This window comes from Calonectris borealis, chromosome 16 (assembly GCF_964195595.1).
Source record: "Calonectris borealis chromosome 16, bCalBor7.hap1.2, whole genome shotgun sequence".
Taxonomy (NCBI): domain Eukaryota; kingdom Metazoa; phylum Chordata; class Aves; order Procellariiformes; family Procellariidae; genus Calonectris; species Calonectris borealis.
In genome coordinates this window covers 16,101,148-16,124,914 of record NC_134327.1, presented here as the reverse complement: position 1 = coordinate 16,124,914, position 23,767 = coordinate 16,101,148, and the positions used below count along the sequence as shown (strand labels likewise).

The 23,767-nt window shown below is 45.3% G+C and overlaps 2 protein-coding genes across 3 annotated transcripts; both read right to left on the bottom strand.

The window, feature by feature from the left end:
- Window positions 1–63: 63 nt before the first annotated feature.
- On the bottom strand, window positions 64–8,261 carry GNG13 (G protein subunit gamma 13). Of its 2 annotated transcripts, XM_075165492.1 has the most exons (4): window positions 8,179–8,261; window positions 3,936–4,089; window positions 1,810–1,932; window positions 64–495 (listed from the first exon to the last, which is right to left on the bottom strand). In XM_075165492.1, the coding sequence occupies exons 3-4, from the start codon at window positions 1,905–1,907 to the stop codon at window positions 390–392; spliced, it is 204 nt and encodes a 67-aa protein (XP_075021593.1). In that variant the 5' UTR covers window positions 1,908–1,932; window positions 3,936–4,089; window positions 8,179–8,261; the 3' UTR covers window positions 64–389. The 2 variants fall into 2 exon arrangements, with proteins under 2 accessions (XP_075021593.1, XP_075021592.1); XM_075165491.1 differs by lacking the exons at window positions 3,936–4,089; window positions 8,179–8,261 and having other exon boundaries at window positions 1,810–1,984.
- On the bottom strand, window positions 6,616–22,864 carry LOC142089258 (uncharacterized). The gene is made up of 20 exons (XM_075165490.1): window positions 22,597–22,864; window positions 21,771–21,950; window positions 21,162–21,291; window positions 20,906–20,999; window positions 19,955–20,105; window positions 19,419–19,581; window positions 18,775–18,900; window positions 17,495–17,557; window positions 15,937–16,059; window positions 15,420–15,575; window positions 14,720–14,773; window positions 14,239–14,456; window positions 13,328–13,404; window positions 12,957–13,067; window positions 12,286–12,372; window positions 11,304–11,411; window positions 10,985–11,106; window positions 10,652–10,774; window positions 9,182–9,224; window positions 6,616–8,991 (listed from the first exon to the last, which is right to left on the bottom strand). The coding sequence occupies exons 2-20, from the start codon at window positions 21,874–21,876 to the stop codon at window positions 8,914–8,916; spliced, it is 2,133 nt and encodes a 710-aa protein (XP_075021591.1). The 5' UTR covers window positions 21,877–21,950; window positions 22,597–22,864; the 3' UTR covers window positions 6,616–8,913.
- Window positions 22,865–23,767: the final 903 nt, after the last annotated feature.

Here is a 23,767-nt window from a genome sequence, read left to right as displayed (position 1 = left end):
TTTTGCCTGTTTTGCTGCAAAATTATATCCTACAATATACAAAAGAATATTTAAAAATCACTGAAAATGCTTTATAAAAGTTTTCTTCCTTTACAAGTCGAAGCACCTGCCAGCTTGATGGCAATGGTGGCAAAGGAGATGGAGGTCTGCGACGGGAAACTGCAGCCTAACCCAGCAGGAAGCTTTGCTGCTCATGTCCCACTGCCCACCCCGTGTTTTCCCCCTCCCCCCTTATAAAAAAGAAATGCTTCTACTACTAAAAATAATAAGACAAGATGAGGGTAGGGTTTTTGTTCAGGAAGTCATATTAGGAAGCTAATAAAAAAGTGCACATTCAGTGTGGGGGAGCGAGGGGCGGCGGGAGCCGACGCGGGCGGGGGGCCGGCCCCTCAGAGGATGCTGCATTTGCCTTTCTCCACCCAGGGGTTGTTTTTCATCAGCTCCGGGTTCAAGAAGGGGTCTTCTGGAATGCTGTCCTCGATCCACTTCACAAACCTGCGGAGAGGGGAGCGGAGGGGTGGGCATAGACCCTGCCCGGAGCGGGTTTGTGTTGCACCGAAGCATTTTGCAGATGTGTCGCCCTCCGCGAGGGACGCTGGACGCGGCGCAGGGGCTGTGCGGATGCGTCTGTGCAGCAGCAAAATGGGGCGAGCTGCAGCGCCCGGGGTAAATCCTGCTTGGTGGGGAGCGATGCTGGGCTGCACCCTGCTCTGGCAGGCAGGGATGTCGGGGTGCACCCCGCTCTGGGGTGCAGCAGTGTCGGGGTGCACCCTGCTCTGGCAGGCAGGGATGTCGGGGTGCACCCCGCTCTGGGGTGCAGCAGTGTCGGGGTGCACCCTGCTCTGGCAGGCAGGGATGTCGGGGTGCACCCCGCTCTGGGGTGCAGCAGTGTCGGGGTGCACCCTGCTCTGGCAGGCAGGGATGTCGGGGTGCACCCCGCTCTGGGGTGCAGCAGTGTTGGGGTGCACCCTGCTCTGGCAGGCGGGGGTGTCGGGGTGCACCCCACTCTGGTGGCAGCGTGCATGAGCTGTACCAGTGCACGAGCCTCCGTGCACACACCTGGTTTTTGGGTGGGGGGCTAAGCCCAAGACAAGTTTATAAAAAGCCTTTTGTCCCCAGCGCCTGTAGCGTGTGCTGCCAGCATGGGGATGGCCTTTGCGCTGTGTTTTAAAACTTACTTAATTGCTAAAGTTGCTCTTTTTCTGCTCCCCCTTCTAAGAGGCCAGCGAGCGATGGGGCCGCAGGCTGGGTTAACTGGGGGGGCTGTCCCAACCCCCTCCGCGGTGAGGAGCGGTAAGGTACAAACCGGGGAGGGGAAACACCTTTCCATGACTTTGTTTCCCAGGTTTAAGTCTTTTGAGCTCTGCGGGGAGGGATCTGCACGCTCGTCTGGCTGAGCCCGGAGCACTGGGGGGCCCAGGGGGGCACCCCAGGGTGTCACCCCAGGGTGTCAGGGGTTCCCACGGCTGCTGCCACGTCCTGGCCACCACCGGAGCTTGGGCAGCTGGAAAGGAGCCAGCACAGGGGGGTTGCGGAAAGGAGCCCGGGGGCTTTGCAGGCACTGGTGCTGCGGCTGGTGTGGCTTCTGCCACTGGGGCTTGGAGGGCTTGAAGAACTATTAAGGGGACTAAAAATCTCTAAACCCCCCATCTTGTTTTGGGAGCCCCCAGGTGATTTGGAGGCAGACGTTGGTGCTGGCTGTGAGGGTGGAGAAGAGCCGGACTCTGCTCCTGGTTGTGCAAAGCCACATCCCGCTGCTGGGCTGGGGGCACGGGGAGGGATGGGAGGGGAGGGTGGGCACCCACTCACTCGGGTATTGTCTTGGAGGACGCCTCCCGCTTGTAGGCCAGCTGGTACTTCAGGCTTTCCACCTCCTTCTTCCACTGCGGGAGGTCCCACTCATCCATGGCGGCAGCCGGGGGCTCTGCAGGGCTGCAAATGAGGACATTGGTGCCCTCTCCCATGGCCGCATCCTGCCCCAGCCCCCCCCAGGTCTGCACCACCCAAAGCAAGGTCCCCAGGACAGGGACAGCACCCTGCCACCCTCCCGGGGTTGTTTCCAACCCCATGGCGGAGCAGCCCGTGGCTCTGGGAGCTTTTGGGGCTGCACTTACCTGCAGGGTGTGAGGCCAGCCTGGCACGGGGCAGGTGCTGGGCACTGCCCTCTTGTAGCTGCGCTGTGCCCACGGGCACATGCAAAACCCGAGGACCCGGCCAGATTTGACTGCAATTTGGATGGTAGTGTTGCTTGGGGTGGAGAGCAGCAAATAGCAGCCGGAGGCTATTTGGGGAGGGGGGGGGGTGGTCTGTCCTTCTCCTGCCTGGCTGCGGCCCTGAGCAGACCCAGGAGGGATTTTGGGCACCCTCATGGCTGTGTATACAGGCTCACATGGACGGTCACCTCTGATTTGGGGAGCAAGACCACCCCCCCACCCCCCCAGTAGTCGCCCTGCATACTGGCTAATAGTAAGGACATGCATGATGGGGAAACTGAGGCACAGCAGCTGACAGAGCACAAGCTGTGACCATAGTCGCATGAGACCTTCTGCAAGCACCTGCCTCCCCGTGCCACCCCAAGAACCGGTGGCACAAGGGGACCCGTGCCTGTGGCCGGCTGAGACCCCAGACCCTCCAGCACACAGAGGCACAGGGCAGCACCCAGCAGCGCCGCTTTGCACCTGGAGTGGCTGAACCCCAGGGGCACCCACGGTCCCCACCCCGCACCCCAGCCCAGGCTGCAGCCCCCGGCGCAGGGGCAGGCAGGAGCTGGGGGTGCTGCACGCCGGGACACGGCTCAAATGCAGCCACACACCGGCACAGCTCGGCAGTTGCACAGGCTGCTCCAGCTCCGCTTCTCCGCAGAGCATCCCCCGGAAAAAAAAAAACCGGCCACGGGAGGAGGGCAAGCGCCCAGAGCCCAGCATCCCCCTGCACCCGCGGTCTGGCCTCCCCGGGGCTCCCGGTCCCCGCTGGCGGCAGATGAGCACCAGCATCCCCATCCCCGCTCCAGCCATCCCAGCAGCATCCCAGCGCCGTGGCCGAGCCCTCCACCTACCTCGGCTGGAAAAGGTGTTAGCGGGGAGCGGGGGCTGCGTCCGTCCCCGCCGGCTCGCCAAGCCCTGGCCTTGCCCGCGCTGCCTCCCGCAAGCGTTCCCCTCGCTGTCGGCGAGCCCAAATCCTCTGTGTAATCTATTAATGCACGGCCGGTCCAGCTGCCTCCGACACGGCAGGAGCCGGATAATGGGAGCGTCCTCCCCCCGCTGCTCCCGAGGGATTTGGCTCTGCTGAACGTGAGCGCCCGGGATGGAGGCAGCGTCCCGGTACCCAGCTGCCGAAATGGGGTTACCCCAGCCTCCCCCCATAGCCCTAAGGGACAGAAGGGCCCCGAGGAAGGGGGGTAACGTGCGGTGGGACACAGCGGCACCCCAGGGAGGCCCTGCTCCTGCCCGCATCCCTGCGGAAGCCAGCCCCGCCGCGGCTCTCCCGCAGCTGCCCCTGGATTTGTGTTTCCTCCCACGCCCGGGTGCTGGCGGAGCGGGGGGCAGGGAGCACCGGGGGTGCACCTGGGGAGGGGTTAGTTAAAAAAAGGGGGGGGGGGAAATATGCAAAACGCGAGCAGCTGGAAACTAAACATATGAAGGGGCAGGGTCAGCACAAGGGGAAAAGTGCAACGAGGTTAAAAAAATGTGTGACTAACAAGGAGGGGAAAAAAACCCATTAACAGTTGTTAGCTGATTAAAGGCAACGTAATTGATGCAAAAGCAAAAACACAAAGAAGCGAGAAAAAACCCCACCCCTTCCCTTCATTAAACAACCAATTAAAAAAAAACCAAACAACTTCAGGTAAGCTTTGCTGCTTAAAAAAAAGCAAAGCAAGGTTTCCACAAAGAAAAACTGCCCAAATCTTGCCCCAAGAGCCCCTCCTTCCCACCCACCTGTGTCCGTATGGGTGCCTGTTTGTCCTCTCTACAACACCTGGGCTGGATTCATCCCCTTCCCCCAAACAGCTGAGCCGGCATTGCCGAAGCCGGGGTTCTCCAGCCGCTGGAGCCTTAGCTTGCTCTCAGGGAGCAAATCCCCTGCGGTGCTCTGGGCAGCCGATGAAATGGAGGTGAAATATATGTGTATATATGTTTATGATATGATACAATACGATACGATATGATATATTATGTGTGCATATATGTATATACAGACACACATAAAAAACCGAGAGAGTGTGTGTGTATATACACACATATGTTTACACATACATACACACACACACATATATATGTGTGGGCATATATATACACACACACACAATATGTATGACTGGAAGAATATATATTCATATTATATGTATGTATGTATGTAGATATAAGATATAATTTATATCATATCATAGTATTTATTATGTCTTATATGTATGATATACAACATATTATATAATGTACATAAATGTAATACATGTATAAACACATATAATACATACATGCATACGCACACACACATATATATATATATAGGCTGCCTCTTCCAGTGAGCCTTTATAGCATTAAACCACCAGAGCCGTTTCTCCCGAGCAGGAGCCGATGCCCTGCAACACCGACTTGGGCAAAGGAGAAGCCACACCAGCCTCTGCACCGAGAACGCGCCGAGGGCAGGACGGGGATGAGCGCGCGGGGCCGGGGCCGAGCCGGGCTCCCCTCCCAGCCCCCAGCCTCCGCGGGCGATCGATAGCCCTAAGAGCCTCCCCGGCAGCCTCATGGAGCCGCCGGCCCTCCGCCCTTCTCCGAGAGGATGCTGGAGTCTGGGGCTTGGCCAGGGATCAATGGAGCTGTTTGGGGCCGGACCCTGAGCCCGCTGCAGCCGCAGCATGAGGCTTTTCACCTAAAGGAAATAATAAATATATATTTTTATTGCAACACCAATGCTAGGCTTTTCTTCGTTGCAAACAGCCGCGTGGCACGGGGCTCCTTTGGGGCGGCTCAGGGCACGCTCCCCATGCTCCAAACACCACCGGCGCCTATTAACGAGGTCAGCGATACCGAACGCTGAACCACAGATTATCTGGCTGTTGACATCAATCGTAATCTCTCTGCGCTGCCTCCAGTTATGGGAAAGGCTTGGGTTTAACGATAAAATGACACTGGAGACGGGTTATTGGATTTCTGTGGATTTTCCGCAGTCTGACGGCAGCGAGGGCTGAGCGGGGCCGGCAGAGCCGCGCGGGTGCGGGGCAGCACCCAGCGAATTTAGGAGCCACTATCAACCCCGGCCCTGAGTCCGGGGCGTTCATCCAGCTCATCCCTCCTGCCGGCAGCACCTGCCCGCTGGGGCTCCCTCAGGCAGGCAGGGAGCCTTTCCTCGGCCGGGCAGGCAGGACCAAGGCAACGCCTGCCCAGCCCTCGGGGGGTCTGGGACGGACCCGGCCGCGGTGGGTGAGCAGGCGGCAGCCCCCAGCACGGCAGATTGCAGGGCCCGCATTAGCTACCCCCACCGGCTTTGTAGATTAAAGAATTATGAACTCCTGAAGTTTTGCAATATTAATGATTATAGCCATCTGTTAATCTGGCAGCCAGCAACGAGCTGGTTTTTTACTTTGCTTAGTCCAGTTATTACAACTGAGTATTTTTGGTTTGGCAGGCAGCTGGAGGAGCGCGACTCCTTGGTGTCCCAGGGTAGCTGTGCAATGACTTGCGTCCCGCTCCTTACTGCTGTTCCCACGTTATTTAGGTGCAGCGTGGGAGCAGGTCCGAGAGCAGGGGGAGAGGAACTCCCCAGGCAGGAGCTGGCCCGCGGGCAGGGAAGGCGATGCTGTGTGACAAACACAGCCCGGTGCGATGCTGCGTACCACCCAGGGATGGTGTCTGGGGGTGGGGGACCGCACCAGCAACGAGCCGACAGCCCCCACCACCTTGCAAAGCCATCCCTGGGAAGCACGGAGTCTGCCCTCAGCGCCAGCTGCTAATTACAGCTCTCTTCGGGATGGTATTTTAGATAACTTAGTTCTCTGGTGCGCACGCCAAAGGGATAAACTCATTTAGCAGGTTAATTAGTGTCCTTGGTAGAAACGGTATCAGCACTCTCCCAGCCCACTCGGCAGAGGAGGTTGGGAAGCGTAACGCAGGCAGAGGCGGCGTGTTTGGGAATGGCCCTGCCGGGGCTCCGCTGGCACTGTGGCCATGAACTTGCTCACTGACAATTTTATCGTACAAATCCACCATTGCCCACATTGTTGAGAGAGTAAAGCCGCCCACTTCACGCAAGTTCTCTGTTCAGATCCAGAAAGATCTCGGCCTCATTGCCCAGCGTAGCCCGTCGGGACACACATCACCATTCCCCCTCGAGCAGAGGTGGAAGAGCCACACCGGTTTACCAGCAGCACTAGGCAGGGGGGTTTGTTTCTTTGTTTGTTCTTAAATATTACACTGAGAACTCCCCCTCCAGCCTGTAAACAATTAGTTTATTAGCAATGTACTTCAGAAACCCCATCCATAATCGATGGTGATGCACAGACTCAAACAGGTCTGCTAACTGCTGACCACAACCAAGCAGCCCCTCGGCCCACAGCTACATTACACTCCTGGGCTAGATGACGTTATTCTCATTCCAGACTTTAAGATAAGACAGTTTCACTATTTGCAGATGCAATTTTATTTTCAGTACAGGCACTTACTTGCAAATGTTCTATTTATTGTTTGGCAGTAGCTGTACACACACTTGCTAAAACAGCAGAGCTCCTTTTGCTAAAATACAATATTTGGATGAGACAGCTCTAGGTGCCCATTTTCCTCTCCAAACTACGCATTTCAATTTTTAATGAGCTCTGTTCGTCTCAATTGTACCTGGAGCAAAGCAGACGAGACCAGCCTTCAATTTACCTTTGGGGTTATACTAGTCATAGTCTCAGGGTACCGGGAAGATGTTTTCTACTGTGGTTGATTGTAATGACTGCCTCTCTAGCCAACCCATGCCCAAAGTCAAGTGCAGATCTTCAGAGAAAGTCTTTTTCTCATACATAAAAGATTATATTGTTATCTATAGTATAACCCTTACTATAAGGGCTGCTATAATTCATTAAAATTCAGAAGTAGATGAATAATGAATAGATATGTTATTTACTTACAGTAAGTAAGCAGTTCCTAGCCTCTCCTCGTGATGGTAAATCCCCGCTCGAAGGGGTAAGAGAACACCTGCCCTCACCTGCTCCCTTCCCTCCTGTGCCCAGTCCCGCACGGGGCACCACTGAACTCTACGCCCCGTCCAAGTTCAGTCTGGTATTAGGGCTTACTTGGTTTTGCTGTTGTCTTTTTACACCCACAGTAAGGTGACAAAGCACGATGTAACACCCTATTGTTAGCATGCTCGGGGACTAACAAAATTTGGAGAGTTGAGAACAGGAGCCTTCAGGGCAGCCGGCTGCCCAACCTCTCTGCATGACTGGGAGAACACCCAGAGAGCCTTACAGGCCAGACTGCAGGTCAAGAAAGGAAAGCTCTGACACCAGGGCAAAGCAGAGAACATAGATACAGCACCTACGAAGATTAATGTTTGCAGCCTCCTTCGCCCCCTCTGTTCTCTCACCCTTCTACTACTCAGGTGGACGAGGTGAGAAAGATCACGTTATTAGGAACGTGCGAGAAACACCTCTCTTGGAAACCGGGATGAAACACCACAGTCTGTCTTTAGGAGCACAGAGCAGAAGGGGACACCACAGGGCCAGCCCTGCCGACAATCAGCAGAACCAGATTCCTGAGGATCAGGGGACTTCGCAGACTTCTGCTTGTCCTGGCTGAACTTGGACAGCACGAGATAAAGGTACAGCAACTGTTTTAAAAAACAAACAAACCAACCAACCCCCAAAAATCCAAAACAGAACTGACAGTATAATGACAGAATTTCTACAGAGTTTTACTTAACATTGTGTTGATTTAGATACATGTACACTTTTGTAGAAATCTTGAATAATAGTGTAGCTTATTTAGGTTAACAAAAGCTGCAAAAGCCACTGAAAGCCACTGAAAGCCTTAAATGTGCAAAATACAGTTCATCACATATTAAGATTTTTTTTTCCTCTTGACTGCCAAACCAAAGCAGACAGCTATCATAGCAGGGCAAAGAAGAATATAAGCCAAGCTAGAAATATTTCTCTGTTTCTACCTCCACAGTTCAAAAGTTAAAACTTAAACTTACCACTATAATAAGGATTTGAGAAATCCAGAGAGTCATCAGCACCAGTCTAACAGTCACCTATTGTAGAAAATAAAAACAAAGCCCCACAACTGGAAAACCCTGAAAACTAGATTTTTTTTATTTACAAACAAAATAAGCTATTTACTGCATTAGGCCTTCCTGAATCTGGTTTCTTGAAGCAAGTAAGAAAGCTTCAGTTAATGTCCTTCAGCCTCAAGAGGGGTTTATTTTTTATAATTATACACTAAACAAAAGAGGGTGTGCAAACAGCATTTTAATGCATACTGTTGTACACCTGTGGAGAGGCAGTTTTCCTTTTTTAAACTTCTGCTCTCTCAGCAGCTGTTCTGCTGCAGACATCTCGCCCACAGCACACCTGTGCAACACAACAGAAGTAAAGACTTGTGGTGCTTTCTACTTCATCCATGTTTCTCTCCCCTCATTCCCCCCCGATCAGCATCTCTCTGTAGACCGGCCTTTTTAAAAACTTAAACCCGCTACTTCTTTAAACAACTGCTTAATACATGGACCTGCAAGAAAGGAAATTTCCAAAACAGGCTGAAATACAGCCACTGTTCACCACCTTAAACTAGGATTTCATTTTTGGATTTGTCTGAAGTCAGTTTTTAGCTGAGTGTTTATGGAGACGACAACCAAAGCAGAACCTAAGGGACTTCAGGAAGAGATTCCTCAGTTTAAGACAAATTGGAAAATATTCCTGAAGATTTTGCCAAATTACAGTTTTTCAAAAATGTTTATGAACTTCGAGACTTCATGATGAGCTGTGGTGCCAAGGGGCAGGTGTCTTAGTCCCTGGGCAGAGAAAAAAAACTAGTTAGTATACTTCAGTAATTTTTATAATAATGTTGTAATAAATGACATTGACATATGATCTATTGGATACATGATATATCTAATGACATATTTAAATATCTAATTGATAAGTAATATAGTTGTCATTGATATGCATTGTTGTTAAATTCTAAAATACAGAGATACTCACTACATTGTGAAAGAAGTTGCAAAGGTGCTTTGCCCACGGACACCTGAAAAACAGATACAGATTCTTAATCCATTTTCTCATAGGGACACACCTGCCCCAGTTTCAGCCACTCTGAGTTTTGCATTGATCAAAGCTTTACAAGAAGGCTAATCCAACAATTCACTTCAACTTCCAAATGGAGATGATTTCAGCATCAGATGCACAGTAAAATAATTAAGACACAGATAGACCATAAGAAACAGGATTTCATCAGATTCTAGATGCTAGAGCATACTATAAAGCTCACAAAACAAAAAAAGACAATTAATGGAATTGCAAATTTGTTAAATACAGCTTAGCTCATACACAACTCAGTGAAATTCGGTATTTTATCTTCTCAGCTACACACAGCAAAGGCTGGAGAGAAGAAACAGACAGAAGCCTTTCACAAAGAAGGTCAACTTACACATCCATGATTTCCACTTAGACAGCTACCAAGAAGTTGAATTCTCAACCTTGCTCTGCTGTCATCAGCTACGTGTGAATTAAAAGTGCCAGAGCAGGCAATTACTCTGCCTTCTGGTCTACAACGACAGTGTCAATTCATTTTAAAACTATTATGTCGATACATTAAAGTCTATCACTCTAAAGCCTATAATGCTTTACTGCATAACACAGGAGAGCAAGGATTATACTTATAAACAGCTAGTGGTTTCAAAAGGGACACAGTATTTTATTATAATTTGTAATCTAAATAAAATACTGAGACTTTTTCAGAACTCTGTTTTCCCCACCCACTGAAGCTTTGTGCTACTGCAGATGCTGCTGCAGAGCAAGTAGTCTCTCTTCTTTTTAAAAGAGGGTAAGAATGACAGGCACAAACTTAATGCTGTCCTCAGTTTGCATTTCAGTGCACATATGTTCCCGAGTCTTTAGTTTTTGGTGGGGATCTAATCCCTCACCACTATGTGAAGCGTTTCTTACAAGTTTAAAAGAAACCTTGACATCTGTACACCCATTGTATTCTTGTAGACACCCAATAATACACATTTTGAGCTACTTTTAACTATTTTCTCTAAATAAAGTTTTATGCAGTATTATGCCTCCTTAGAGTCCAGGAACTACTTTGCTGTAGGTCCTAATTAAGGTTTTTTGGTTGTTGTTGATGACAGTGATATTTAAGTAATAGAACTAGACTGTACCATATGTAATCTTGATGACTGGTCAGGGTTGCCAAGAGCAGAAAACATGTTTTTCGTAACATTGGGCACTGGGAAGTGAGAAGGCCATTTGGTTGCAACAGGTAACATAGAAAAATTTCGAATCTACCCAAAACACTGTGTTCAGTATCTTTACCACTGCTAATAACAGGGAAGAATAAAAAACACAAGAATGAATTGTGAATTAAGACTGTTAAGTAAGAGAAAACTACAATCAATGTTGCAACACATAATGATTTTCTATTTGGCTATGACGAAGATTCACACTTACATATGCAGGTTCTCTGTAATAATATTCAGAGTGAACAGGCCAATGGATTGCATCTTCTTATGTCTACATGTCAGGAACAGGCAAAGGAATTCACCCACATACTGGGGACCAAGGTTTTGCCACCTAAGCAATATAAAACCAGGAAACAGAACACAGCTGTTCAACAGAGACAACTTTCCTATTGATTCCTAGCATCTTATTTGCATTCTTGACTTACCCAAAACACTGGCTTCAAAGAGCTAAGGATTATATCTCTGCTCAACATTACTGCTGCGGGTCTGCTCTTACTGTTTCCATTAACAGACAGACTTCAGGGAGCAAGTGTTTACTCACAGTTTTAGCATTGTTGCTTTCTGACGATTTAGATCTCTCAAAATCAGGTTGACAGTGCCATGGAGAATATGTTCTTCATAGGAAAGATGGTCCAATAACAGCCTCAGAGCCCAAAAGTTATTCTAGGAAGAAACAAAATAAGACCAGTGGTTTAACCTAATTGCCAGTAATTTCTTAAAAACCAGTATAAATTAAAGGTCAGCAAAGCTAAAGGGGAACAAAATCAAGTTAAAAGTGCCTAAAATATCCAAGTTGGTGTTACACAGATTTTAAATATCGTTTTAATCACTTAGAATAGAAATCAGTATCTAGGACTCACCCCAAAAGCCAGGGCTATCTCCAAGAAGGAAGTCAAGTACGGAAGATCACAAAAAAGCATCTGTTGTACCGCTTGTACTGCGAGAATAAGACAAGCCTCATGGTGCAACTAGAGCAAGAGATATCAACAAGAAGAGACATTTATTTAAAAGCCCAGTTTTCCACTACTTGTATGTTGTATTCAGTCAAATCTGCACTAAGTTACTACCGTTCCAGTCAGACAGGTTGGATGTCAGACACGACATCCACAAGAATCTTACAAAGACCAAAATAAGGGGCAATAGAACAGGTACTTCTATTTATATAGCATGTTTCACCTGGTGCTCTCAAAGTCCTCACAGAAACATGAAGTCTCACCATCACAGAAGCAGAAGTAGAATTAAAGGGAAAAAAAATTTCTGGCCCAGTAGTCACATATTTGGAGAGTAAGCTAAACGTAATTTCCTCAAAAGAAGTAAAAAGGAGTAAGATAGCTCCTTAGATGTTTTGACTGTATATAATATAGAATACATTTCAAGCAGTCTTTAAACATGTTTCACTACACTTGAAACTATCATTCAAAACAAGTTTAGAAATTCTGGGCTATTCCGAGTTTTGAGACAAACACATTATCAAGTCTCAAAGGATAGTCTCCAGTTTGAATCAAACAATACAAGATGATCCTGTGAGAAGTTAAGACAGAATAATTTATTACAACCCTCCCACTTTATAATGCATAAATTTGGACAGTGATGAAGTAAGACTTGTCCTAGGTTGAAGATGGTGTCAGACCAGATCAGACCTTAATAGGTCTGATCTACCTTTGGGTATCTGCTCTAGCCTTTAGACTGTGCTAAGAACAGTCTTATGCTGATTCCCCCAAAAAGATCTTCAAGCCCCTTCTTAAAAGCTTTCCATAATAATCCAACTGTTTTCAATACTACTGTATCTTCAAGCAAAATAAAGCAAATGGTAAGTTTCCTTATTGCCATGTGTACACTTACATGAGGAGAAAAAATAGCCGGTGGTAAAGAAACATTAATTTTTGCCTTCAGTTCCTCCAAAAGGCTGCCACTGGCAGCGAGCACTCCCTGCAATAGAAGTAGTGAGTCACAAGTAAAAAGGGTGTCCAGACACACTACAGACATCAACCAGTGCCCAAGATGGTTCTTTAATGTGCTTTTACTTATTTTTTCAGCATTTTTACAGATGAGGTTGACTCTTCAACGTCATACTCAAGGAAAGTTGAGGCTCTACAGCACTAACCAAACCATATCACATAACTTCTTCATTTTAACCTATTATGCTTAGCAGACAGTTAGTTCTGTTCTTGTGAAGAAAATACCCAGATACTGACTCTTTAGGACTATCTGAACACATTTTTCTAAAAGTGCTTTCCTATCCATTTTGTTATCTGATCCATCTCAACATTAAAAGATATAGAATCAGTATTAGGCATTGAGCTGCAAGCAGAGTTAATCTGTTTACTGTGCATTTAACACTCCTGAATCGCAGCATTCTGCAAAGTGTCACATTTGGCACATACCACAAGAGTATTTGATGAGGCACTGTAAAGTTAATCGTAGTATTTAGAAGAATGAGCCAACGCCCACATCAAACCAAGTCTTGTATAAAACCAAGCAAGAGATTCTTTCACTTCACAGTATTCAGTTACCTTTTGGAAGTCAAGCGGTGGCTCTTTCAGGGATAGGGGATGTAGGTGCCCGCTTTTTTCCAGCAAACTGCTACTACCCAAAACCATGATGAGGGAACTCCAGCATTTAGGCTGAAACATGGCAGAACATTTGTTTACAAAGTCAAATCCGTTCACAGAGGTGTGAAATATTCAGAGAGAAAAGGGTTCTGATAGTAAATTCTTGCATTAGTAGTAACTGGACAAAACAGGTAATATACTGTTGTGGTTTAACCTGGCAGACAGCACTATACCAGCTACTTGGAAGAAAATTAACGCTATCCCAGCCAAAACCAGAACATATAGAGAAACACTCAGTGGGCCACACAAACACAGTTTTAATACAGACTCACATTCCTGTATAGTGACACGTTACTGTAAAGGAGTTTGAGCGCCTGCTTAATTAGAACACCATCTTTCAAGGGGGGCCCTGCAAGAAGAAAAAATCCAAAACATATCTTATATTCCCTGAATAACTACAGAGTGTGCACACAAACAAGATATTAACTTAGTTACAGATATGTTTCTACAGAAACCTAACAAAAAGGGACAAATGAGTGTCTACAGCTATTTTACAATTTTTTGTAGGTTCTGAATAGAAAAACAACATCAACTGTAAAATGCTATTCCAGAAAGCTGCAAAGAACTGAATACAATTTAGACTAAGCCATCACAGCAGGTAACCCAGAACAAAGTCTTCATTATGTACATCACACCACTGTACACTGCAACACACACTATCAGTATCTGATACATCTAAGAATTCTACTATTAGTTGAACATCTCCAAAATAAATCTTTCATTTCAGAATACACCTTGACAAGTAGCACGCATCAAGACAGGCGATCACAGTTAGCAGTGGCTGAACTAATGACAGAATGTAATACACAGATCGTGAAACCCTTTCCATCAGGAAGCTTTTATTCTCAAGGTCAAGGCTGAGACACACCGTAATGCTAAGTTACACACTGCCATTGGTAGTGCCATGATGTAATAGAGAGCTTTGTATTTTTTTTTAATAGGTTGCTTTCAGCAAAACAACTTCACAGCTGACAAAACTAGCATTTTGTGTAAAGTGCACTAAACAAATTCATGCTCAAATATACAGACATTCTTCCTGCCTAGTGTTATGTACCGTGCTTTAGTCCAGACAATTTATAATTGGGTTCAGAGTCCCTCAGAACGTTACTAGATCTAATGAAAAAGTAAAAGCTGTCATTAAGTAACGTTCTAAACATATGTAATGAAAAGAAATCACACTTGCCAATTGTAATCCAGGGCCCAGAGTCTAGCATAACGTTTCCAGTGGGGACACTGCCTGTTCTGAACATCTTCAGGTAGACCTCAAACTCAAAAGGTGTTATCCGGCAGGCAGTACAGCAGGCGAGGCTATTGACGGGAAACAACAGCGAATGCGCAGCATCAAGGAAGTCTCCAGTTTTACACAAATAGAATGGGATTTTATCTCGAAGGTCTCTTAACCTGGAAAGAAGGAAGAAATAAATATTTGATTTTCATTAACATGAAAGTTTTACAATATGTATGTATAGATCTGATTGTGCTTGACCACTAATAAGTTACATCCAATAAGGCAGAAATTAATTGCAATGCAGTATTACTTTCACTTAGCAAACAGCTACCAAAATCCTACTGCTTTTTGATCTGCCAGTTTATTACACATTGACAAAACACAGACTGAGACACAATCTTAAGGAAAGAAACAATTAAAAAAAAAAGCCATTTACCCTTTGGTATCATTGCATTTCACAGCTCTCAGGTAGCGAACAACTTCTTTATAGCTGGGGATAAAAAAAGAGGGTGAGTAGGAAGAGGAAGGAAGTGCAAAGCTATATACAGGTCAATCAAACATTTACTCCAATTAATGAAGCAAAACAGTAGATCTTCCCACACAACAGACATTGCAAAATGGGACAGGAATACAACTGGCAGAAAGAGACAGCTGAAAATAAGTTCCAAGAAGCTATCCACAGATTATCTCTGTACTCCGGCAAAATAAAACAGGAGGTTCTTTAAGTGGACTGTATTCTTTTGAATACAGACTTCTGAAGACCCAGAAACCACAACGCACTTTTTTTGCTGTCTTCCACCTAGTCAGCTTTGATGAACAGAATTTGTTTTAAACATCAACATCTAAAACTTACTAGGGTTATGGAAACAAAGAAATTATCCACTTCAGCTTCTCTTCTCGTCCTGAAGTGTTCAAAGGGCTTGATTCTGCTTTGAAAAACTTCAAAAAGCTACTGGCCTTGTTGATAAGTAATGGGCATGAACAGCTTCAAAATGAGTCTTTGTTTTGTATGTTTCCCCATTATACAAAACTCCTGCAGATGTTAGGAAAACACTATACTGCAGTCAATACCATGCAAAATGTAAAAGTTGAGTTCATAAAATGAAAAATCCAAAACAAGACCAAACCGATCTTACTTCTTTTTGTCTACCAATTTCTCCACTCGAGCCTCTATAACAGGGAGTGTTTCCCACAGAAATACTTTTCTTCCTTTCTGTGTTCTTTGACCAGTGATGTTCTGGCCTTTTAAAACAGTGGTCAGTAATACATGGTCCCATGGCACAACATTCAAGCTGAAAGTACAAAAATAAAGTAATTTTTAAATGTGTTTTGTTTTTACACCACAATTTGTTTCCCTTAAGTAACATGAGGATTTTCTAATAAAACATTTTGAAATTTACAGCTCACTTCTGGGGGGAAAAAACAAGAAAAAAAAAAAGAAAGAAAAAAGCTATATGGACAACAACTTAGCCATAGCATCAAACAACAACTTTTCCTGTAAGGACAGGACAAATACAAAGCAGCTAATACTGAAATCTTCCTATAAAATGCTCACATCTAACACTGTCAGTGAAAGAACCATTCTATATAGCTGTTTTCAAAACAAGCAACTGTATAAAAGTATATTCTGTAAACAAAAAACAAAGAACATACCTATTTGAGAAGCCAAAACAGTGACATGGAAGTGAGATGGACTGAAAAAAATTAATAAACTTTTCATACAAATTTTTTGGAAAGTCACACAACACCAGCATCCTCTGAAGTTGAGTTGTGATTCTATGTTTTGGGAAAAAAAAAAAAAAATATCTTAAAATCAGATTTATTACTATTAAGTTGTTGCTTCTTTTTTTTTAATCCTATGGGAAACTGTTCTACAGAAGTTTGGGGGTTTTTTTTGGTTAAATGTCAGACAGTTTGGATCTATATTTAAATTTGTGCTTTAAGATTTGTAGTGAATAACGGTACTGCTCTTTTGTTATTATTTTTAAACACCAGTGAAAACCAAGGTTCTGTGATCTTAAGTTTTAAAACAAAGATCCCCAGTGAGTATGTGCGAGAAACACTGCTGCAACATATGATGAACCCGATACGCAACCTGATCAACCTGAGCTCCTGGCACCTTCATAGCTAAATAGTGAAACCATTTTTGTCTTAACTGAAAACTGAAAACACACTGACACAAAGAAGAATTTACCCTTTTAAAGTTGGGGGAGGGAGGCAAAAAATTCCTTTTCCTGTTCTTTTAAAGAAATGAAAAAATTCAAGAATGGTAATTTAAAATGAAAACTGATACAGGATTTAGGTTATACCTGTCATTAGTTTCAAATAAGAGATGAGAAAATATAATTGTTTTCGAGTGCTCCTGAAAAAAGTTAATTCTTAATTCATTAACCTTCTGTTGCAAGTGAATTTCGGGTTAAAGGTGAAATATAAAGCTAAAATGAGAAATGAATTAAGCCAAGTGAGCTAGATGACCTCATTCATCAGCCTCTGGGGGAACTTTACTATGTTACATCCCTGACTACTCCATCCCAGTGGAGTACTACAAGGCTGCTGTTTTGATCTTTAACAGACACTATTTACTCTTTGGCTTAATAACCATAAGTAGCTACCTGACACCACCTTCTGGTCTGGCCTTACAGAACAGTCCTAGACTACAGTCAAAAACTAATCCATCTTCTTGGCTTTGAGTTCCCCATTGAGTTATTCTCCTTTGAGGCAACAAAGAAGGGTTTGAATGTTTATGTGGCTCTAAATAAGGCAGGTATTGCCCCTGTCCTTCACAGAAAGGAACTAATACTCAACAGAGCTTCTAAAAATCCTGATTTGTAGCGTACAACTGTAGAACCTGATAGCACGCTGGGGTCCCTGCTTGTTAGTCTGACCGGTGCATGTTATTGTTTGTATTCTTCTGCCTGTCCCTACCCATCTGCAGTCTACACGCAGGCAGTAGTGGGCTACTCTTGCTCAAACAACACCTAAGACAGTAGAGTGGGGTCGTGTTCCCTGATAAGGAGTTCCTGATACTACAGAACCATCAGATTATGCACCTGTGTAAGTTTACTTTTGGCTTTTAAGAGCTAAAGCATTCACCCTTTTTCTTTATGCCTTTGAATAGAAGTCACTTGAAATGCATTTTAAATGCAAGCAGAAAGTTTGCAGCCAGCAACCATCCCCTTGCTATCTCATCATATGGTAAGACAAGTCTTACCTTTGCAACAGACAAGGGACAGCAATCTTTAATGAAGCAGTATGACCAAGGTTCTGCCAGCTTCTAAGAGGGGAGGAAAAAAAACACTAATTAATGTTTGGCTTGTTTTCCTGCCTTTTCCCATTCTCTATACTCAACTGTTTAAGAAAACACTTTTTTCTTAAAAAGCATTGGGAGCTATCATGCTAATAAAAATCATTCCAAACAGATAAAACAAGTGCTCAAAGTGTAAACCACATTCTAGAATTAACACTGTTTTACAGCAGTACTTAACCAACGGAAGCATACCTCCTCCCTCCCGACCCAAGGAGAATAAAGCAGTACTAAACCTTCTAACCTGCTGCATTGGACAATCACGGGCACATCTTTGCTCTTACCGGGCCTCTGAAGGGCTGTATATCATCATCCCATGTAACTACAGTGAATGCAGTGGGACTCATAAGCATACAAAGAGAGACCTACCCAAATAACGTATCCAGCCTGCTCCTTGCAAACCTTGACAGTTCCTCAGAAAGAATTGCAGAGGAGCTGCTGTTTCTGGCCCGTCGAACCAACCCAGACCATGTTTACTTCTCCTTTATAAAAAGCCTTGAATTTAAGCCCCCAAAAATATTTAGGTTTTGCAAAGCAAAGCTCTGCAACCTTGCTTAGGCTAGACAGTAATCAAGCAGGAAAGAGCCATGATATAAACAAGAAAATAAACAGCACAAGTGGTAAAGACTGAAGTATTTAAACTCTGTTTTTATTTATTTACTATGCAGTCCTCCCAGCTGACAGGTCAGCCTCCAGACTTATGGGAGGCATCTAAAACTTATTACCCAAGGAACCACACATCCTCTCTTCCTTCCAGTTCAGACGCAGATGTTTCTTCACACAATGCACTCTCCACTCAGGAAAGCTCCCCTGCCCCTGTACTTTCTCCTGGGGAATTAACCCCACCTGCCACCATCTGCTGTCTGTCACCCTCCCTCCTCCCAGTTCCCATCTCAAATTCCTTCCCCTTGTTGGAGATCATCTCCCCTCCTCATGACTCAATCCCACTTAACTTCTTCCTCTCACATCCAACCTTTAACCTTCTCTTTTCCCCCAAATCCCTCCCCGTAACTAATCTCATTTCTCCCTCAGGTGTACTCATTTTCCTCTCACTGTGCTGCAGCCAGGGCTGAGATCTTTACACTGCCCTTACTCTTAATAAATGGAAAACCAGAACGCTCTCACTTAGTCTCCTCCCTTTGAGGAGCAAATGAAGATTACACACTAGATTAGAACTGGATACTTACAAAGCAGGGTCTTTATGAAGTGCTATCTCTTTAGCTGCTCCCAGAAACATGACAGCAGCAGCTTTAGGACTCTCTCTTTCTGCCTGATTTAAAAATCTTGTTACCAGCGCAAAAACTCCAGAATACCTAAGAAAGTTAAGTAGTCTATAAGATAAAGTATCTGCAATGATGTACTTCATAAACAAATGGCAGTTATGACCATTCCACAGTTTGAGAACAAATTGACTTGTCTTTCCTTGAAAAGCATCTATAACATAGTGAAAAGGTATTTGCACCACCATTACTTTAAGCATTTTAAAGGCACATACCATCGAGTAAAAGCTGAACCCCATCCCAAAAAACAAATTAGTAAAAATACGGGCTTTACTTTCATGCTTTCCCAGGTTATAATTATGAGGGATGTTATCAAGTGTCTTAGTATAGCACTAAGAGATGTATTTAAGATGTATTTAAAGATGTATTTAAGGGGGTGTTTAAACTACATCCAAGTGCAATGTAATAGCTCACTGGCCAAGTAAGTTCTCTCAACTATGTTTCTGCTATATCAGATGCTGTGATTCTGGTTATCACTTGATTAAAGGAAATCAAACCTGCACTGTTTGACCAGTGTGTACTGCTAGGAGCTGAGTTCTGTTGTCACTTACTTGTATACAACCTCCATGTTGCGTGATCTGCAGATATTACATTGCCCAGGAGGCAATTTTGGGAGGCAAAAGCATTCATGTTGTGTGGGAGGCATTCTTTCTCCAATCAGATATTTATTATATTCCACAGAAAGTTCCTGGATAAATTTTATTAGAAGACTTCCTAAGGGAGCAGACAGATGTGAAACTGTTAGTGCAATTTTTTATATTTATTTTTTTAAAACTAAAAGAAACAGAAAGACAATCGTAAGTACCCCACGTAAAATATTTAGCAAGTTACTTGCACCCAGTCTTATTGGGCAGGAAAGCTTTCTTGCTTCTTCCAGAAGGGGGAAAGCAGGAAAGTACACAAACTGGACCTGCAGACCTGTGTCTGGTCTGAGCATGGCCCAGAAAGAGAGTAGCTGCTACCTTAAAAATTCACCGAGCCTTCACAAGCAGAGCTGTGGACCAGACAAGCCATCCATCAAGCCACAGACTGAGTAACCACAGTGAGCCACAGGTCTCCCAGGACAGTATGAGAGCATAACGCTTACCACCATGCCGAAGGTCTGCGTCTATGTCTGTGAGCTCCAAATTGAACATTACAAGAACACCAGCCAAGGCAAAGTCACGCTGGTCCTTCCAGAATTTGCTTTTGTTGTGTGCATTGCAGTGACAGAGGGAAGGGGTTGTCCAATTCTGGCACTATTTCGTAAAATGTGAAAAACAGGGAAGGGTTTTTTTTGGTGTGGTTTTTTTTTTCCCCTCCAGTTGAGCAAATCAAAAGCTAGTTCCTCTGAGTGAAGGACTACAATTCATTTCATCCTTTACACACGTAGGCAAAGCCACAGTGAAGTATTTTGATAGTCAGGGCAAGAGGCCAATACGGTAATAACTCGATATCACAGCTAACAAAAAACCAAACCAAAACAAAAAAGCCCATAGTAATTTACCGTCGTTCCTGAATACCTTACAGAGACATTTAGAGCTGGCACCCTCCCCACTGTAAATTGGTAACAGAGCACTGTCTTTGCATGTTCACCCCAACTTTGCTCACAGTTCAAAGTCTTCCGAATTCTGAGAAAAACCCAAACAAACGCCACACACCCAATTCCCCCAACTCACCCGCTCCCTCACTCTAGATTAGGACAGTCTAAAAGCTTGACATTTCTCTAGTGCAGTGAGAAGCAGTCTGAGTTAGTAATTTGATTCCATGAAATACACTGTGTGCCTAAAGCAAACAGGAGGTACGTTTGCTTATATCAGGTGAATGTCTACTCCAACAACTGGCTGGACTACTAGAAATAAACCCAGACAGTGACCACATTTTTAGTAGCATTGTCAAGCAGACAGATATCAACATTTAGGAGAGGAACTGTTAAAATAATCAGATTTCACGTATCATTTATTCTTTCAGTGTGCTTGAGCGTGATTTCTTTTAAAAAGACTGTTGAGTAATTTAGTTTAGGCAAAGTTGTGCATTTCTTGATTACAGCTCTTCTTACCTCAGAAGCTAGTTTATCACAAATGTAGCAGTAGCACTGATTACAAATATCAGCATTTTTTCCAAGGGGTGAGCACGTATCACATTCCATTCGCCTACAGAGTTGAAAAACAGAATGTTATTTATGAAACAAGTTACATGCTTCTCCAACTCTACTTCTGCTTTTGGATGTTAAAAAGCTAACAAGGTTACTTGACAAGGTGGACTAAATATGGAAAATGAAACCCCCATGTTAATCTCCATGTCACTGAACATACTCAAATGGGTGTATTGTACAGTCGTATCTTGCATGAGGCATCACTTTTGCTTGTTTACAGAAAGTAACCATTAGTTCACATTCCTCATCCACAACTTCTTCAGATTTCTCCACTTCCAGGGCAGATTTCTCTGTAGAAAAGAGAATATGCAGTGTAAATCAGTATAAAGGTAACTACAACTTCATTACAAATTCAACCAGCTATTGACACTTATTTTTTAAAAACACTGTAAGGCACAAATTTTCTGATGATTTCATACGGCGCAATAAGGATGGTACACTGGCCTGGGACAAAAAACTTCCACGCACTATGAAAACAGAAGTAATTTAATCAAAAAGGATCCAACTGACATTGAAAAGGCCTAGTCTCAGCTAGGTTTGTAATATTTTGAAACTACACAACAGTATCCTTTAAGGTAATTAGTGCCATCAAAGAAATCCCAAAAGTTAAGAAATAATGGCACTTCCTCCTGGTTTTATTTATTTTTGAAGTACTTTGTTTTCCTAGCAGCGGAAAGACACATTTCAAGCATGTCACATAACATTTTACTTCAGCTTATTTCAAAAGTTCTTTACAGAACTTCATCAACAGCAAGAGAACAGGACTTACCCAATGGGTCTACTAACAGAACTGAATTCCCAAGCGTGCTCTCAGCTTCATCATCGCTGATCAGGATTATGCTCTGGTCTTCCTCTTCTCTTTTCGATGGCCCCATGGTTATTGAACTCCAAAGGAAAGGAACTACTTGGCAGCTAATAGGACACAAGGGTAGTTCCCACTCTGAAGGTCCTTTCCTCAGGAAGGGACGAAAAAGACTTCTTCAGGACACAAACTCTTCATTTATGTTGATTAAGTTACGCTAGGGACAGAAACGTTCAACCCTTACTGCAGTCAGCAGCTCAAAAAACATTGCAGTTTCCATCCAGAGCTGAGAGAACCCTAAAAACAAGGAGGTGGGAATAGGAGGGAAAAAAACCAAAACAAAAACCGAAGAAAAAAGGGATAAAAGCTGGCATTCCTTTGGTGGGACGCCCCTTGAAAGACCTACCTGATGCTAACAACTACTGTTATTCACAGTAACAACAGTGCTCGAGGCAGCAGAGGTGCCCAGCGCAGACCCTCCCCTCACACTCCCCAACCCCAAACAAGCGCACCCCCAACTCCCCCCGCCTCCCCCATAACCCCCCCCGCCCCCACGCAACAGCCTCCTGCCCCCCCCCCAACTGCCCCCCAACCAACCGCATTCTCCCCCCTCACCCCAAGCCCCACAACCCCCCTCGCCCAACTGCCTCCCCCCGCCTCCCCTAACCCACTCCCCCCCAACCGCCCCCCCGCCTGCTTCCCCTCGCCCCGCAACCCCCTCCCATCACGACCTATCCCCCCCCCCCCCCACCACCACCATCCCTGCCCATTCTCCCCGGGCGCTCCCCCTCACCGTACGACCCCCAGCCCCGCTCCCGCTCCGGTGGGCCCGAGCCGCTCCCGCCGCCTCCCAGCCGCTCAACCCCGCCACTCTTTGAACGAACAAATGCTTCCGAGGCGGCGACCCCGGAAGGGCCCCGCGCGCTGACGCTACCCCCGCTACTTCCGCCCTGGCAGCGGGGCGGCAGAACTGCGGTGGGGCCGCCATATTTGGTGAGGGCAGGAGCGGTGTCCCTCACGCCTGCGGGGCGCGGGGCCTGGTGCCGGCCCGGCTCCCTCTGCGGGGGGGCTCCCGCAGTGTTTAAATAAACCCTTCATCCTCCACAGGCTGTGGAACGAGAAGCAGTGCAAAGCTGTTGACCATTAAAAAATAAACCCCAACCAACCAAACAAAAACCAAACAAAAACCCCTAGAAATGAAGAAAAGCTAAACAAGCTTAACTACAGAAAAGCTAACCAATCCCACCTGGAGGTGAAACATGCATGTAAAATCTTAGAAAAAATGGAGAAAGTTGTTCTGAAATCAGAGAAAAGTTCAATGAGTGTGAATGTGTTTCTATCAAAATCTAACTGGCATATTGCTGAATGCTTTTTTTCTGTATACACAGTAGCAGTTTTGGATTTTAGATTCAGTACTTAGGTTAATTTGCAGCAGAACGGTATTATTTCAGTTCGAGGTATCTCACGACTGGAGTTACTGAAGGACAGAAAGTTCTTGGGAGCCCTCACTGGGTAATGAAGATGATAAATACACTTAACTGAAAATGTGTTCGTACTGAAATGTATGTACCCTGTCATCGCAAATAGTATATGATTGACCTTGAGTCTATCGAAATGTTTATTCTGAAACATGCATGAACTGGAGGATTCAGGATGCCCATGCACTTCGCAGTATCACCTAAACGAGAGCGCTCTTCTTCCCACCCCCGCCACTCTGAGTACAAAGAGAACCACCTTAGCGTGGCCGTGCTGTCATCCTTCCTCTTTTCTGTGGAATGAGAGGGGACAGCGGCAGCGCTGCAGGGTCCTGCGCGTCCTCTTGAGGCCCTGCCGGAGGGGAAGAGGGAGGTCGCCTCCCACACCTCATGGCAGTGAAGCCCCATCACGTCTCCTGTGGCTTTTTGGGGGTCTCTCGGTGGCCCAGACCCCACAGGCCACCACCTGCAAACACCCCCGGCTATACG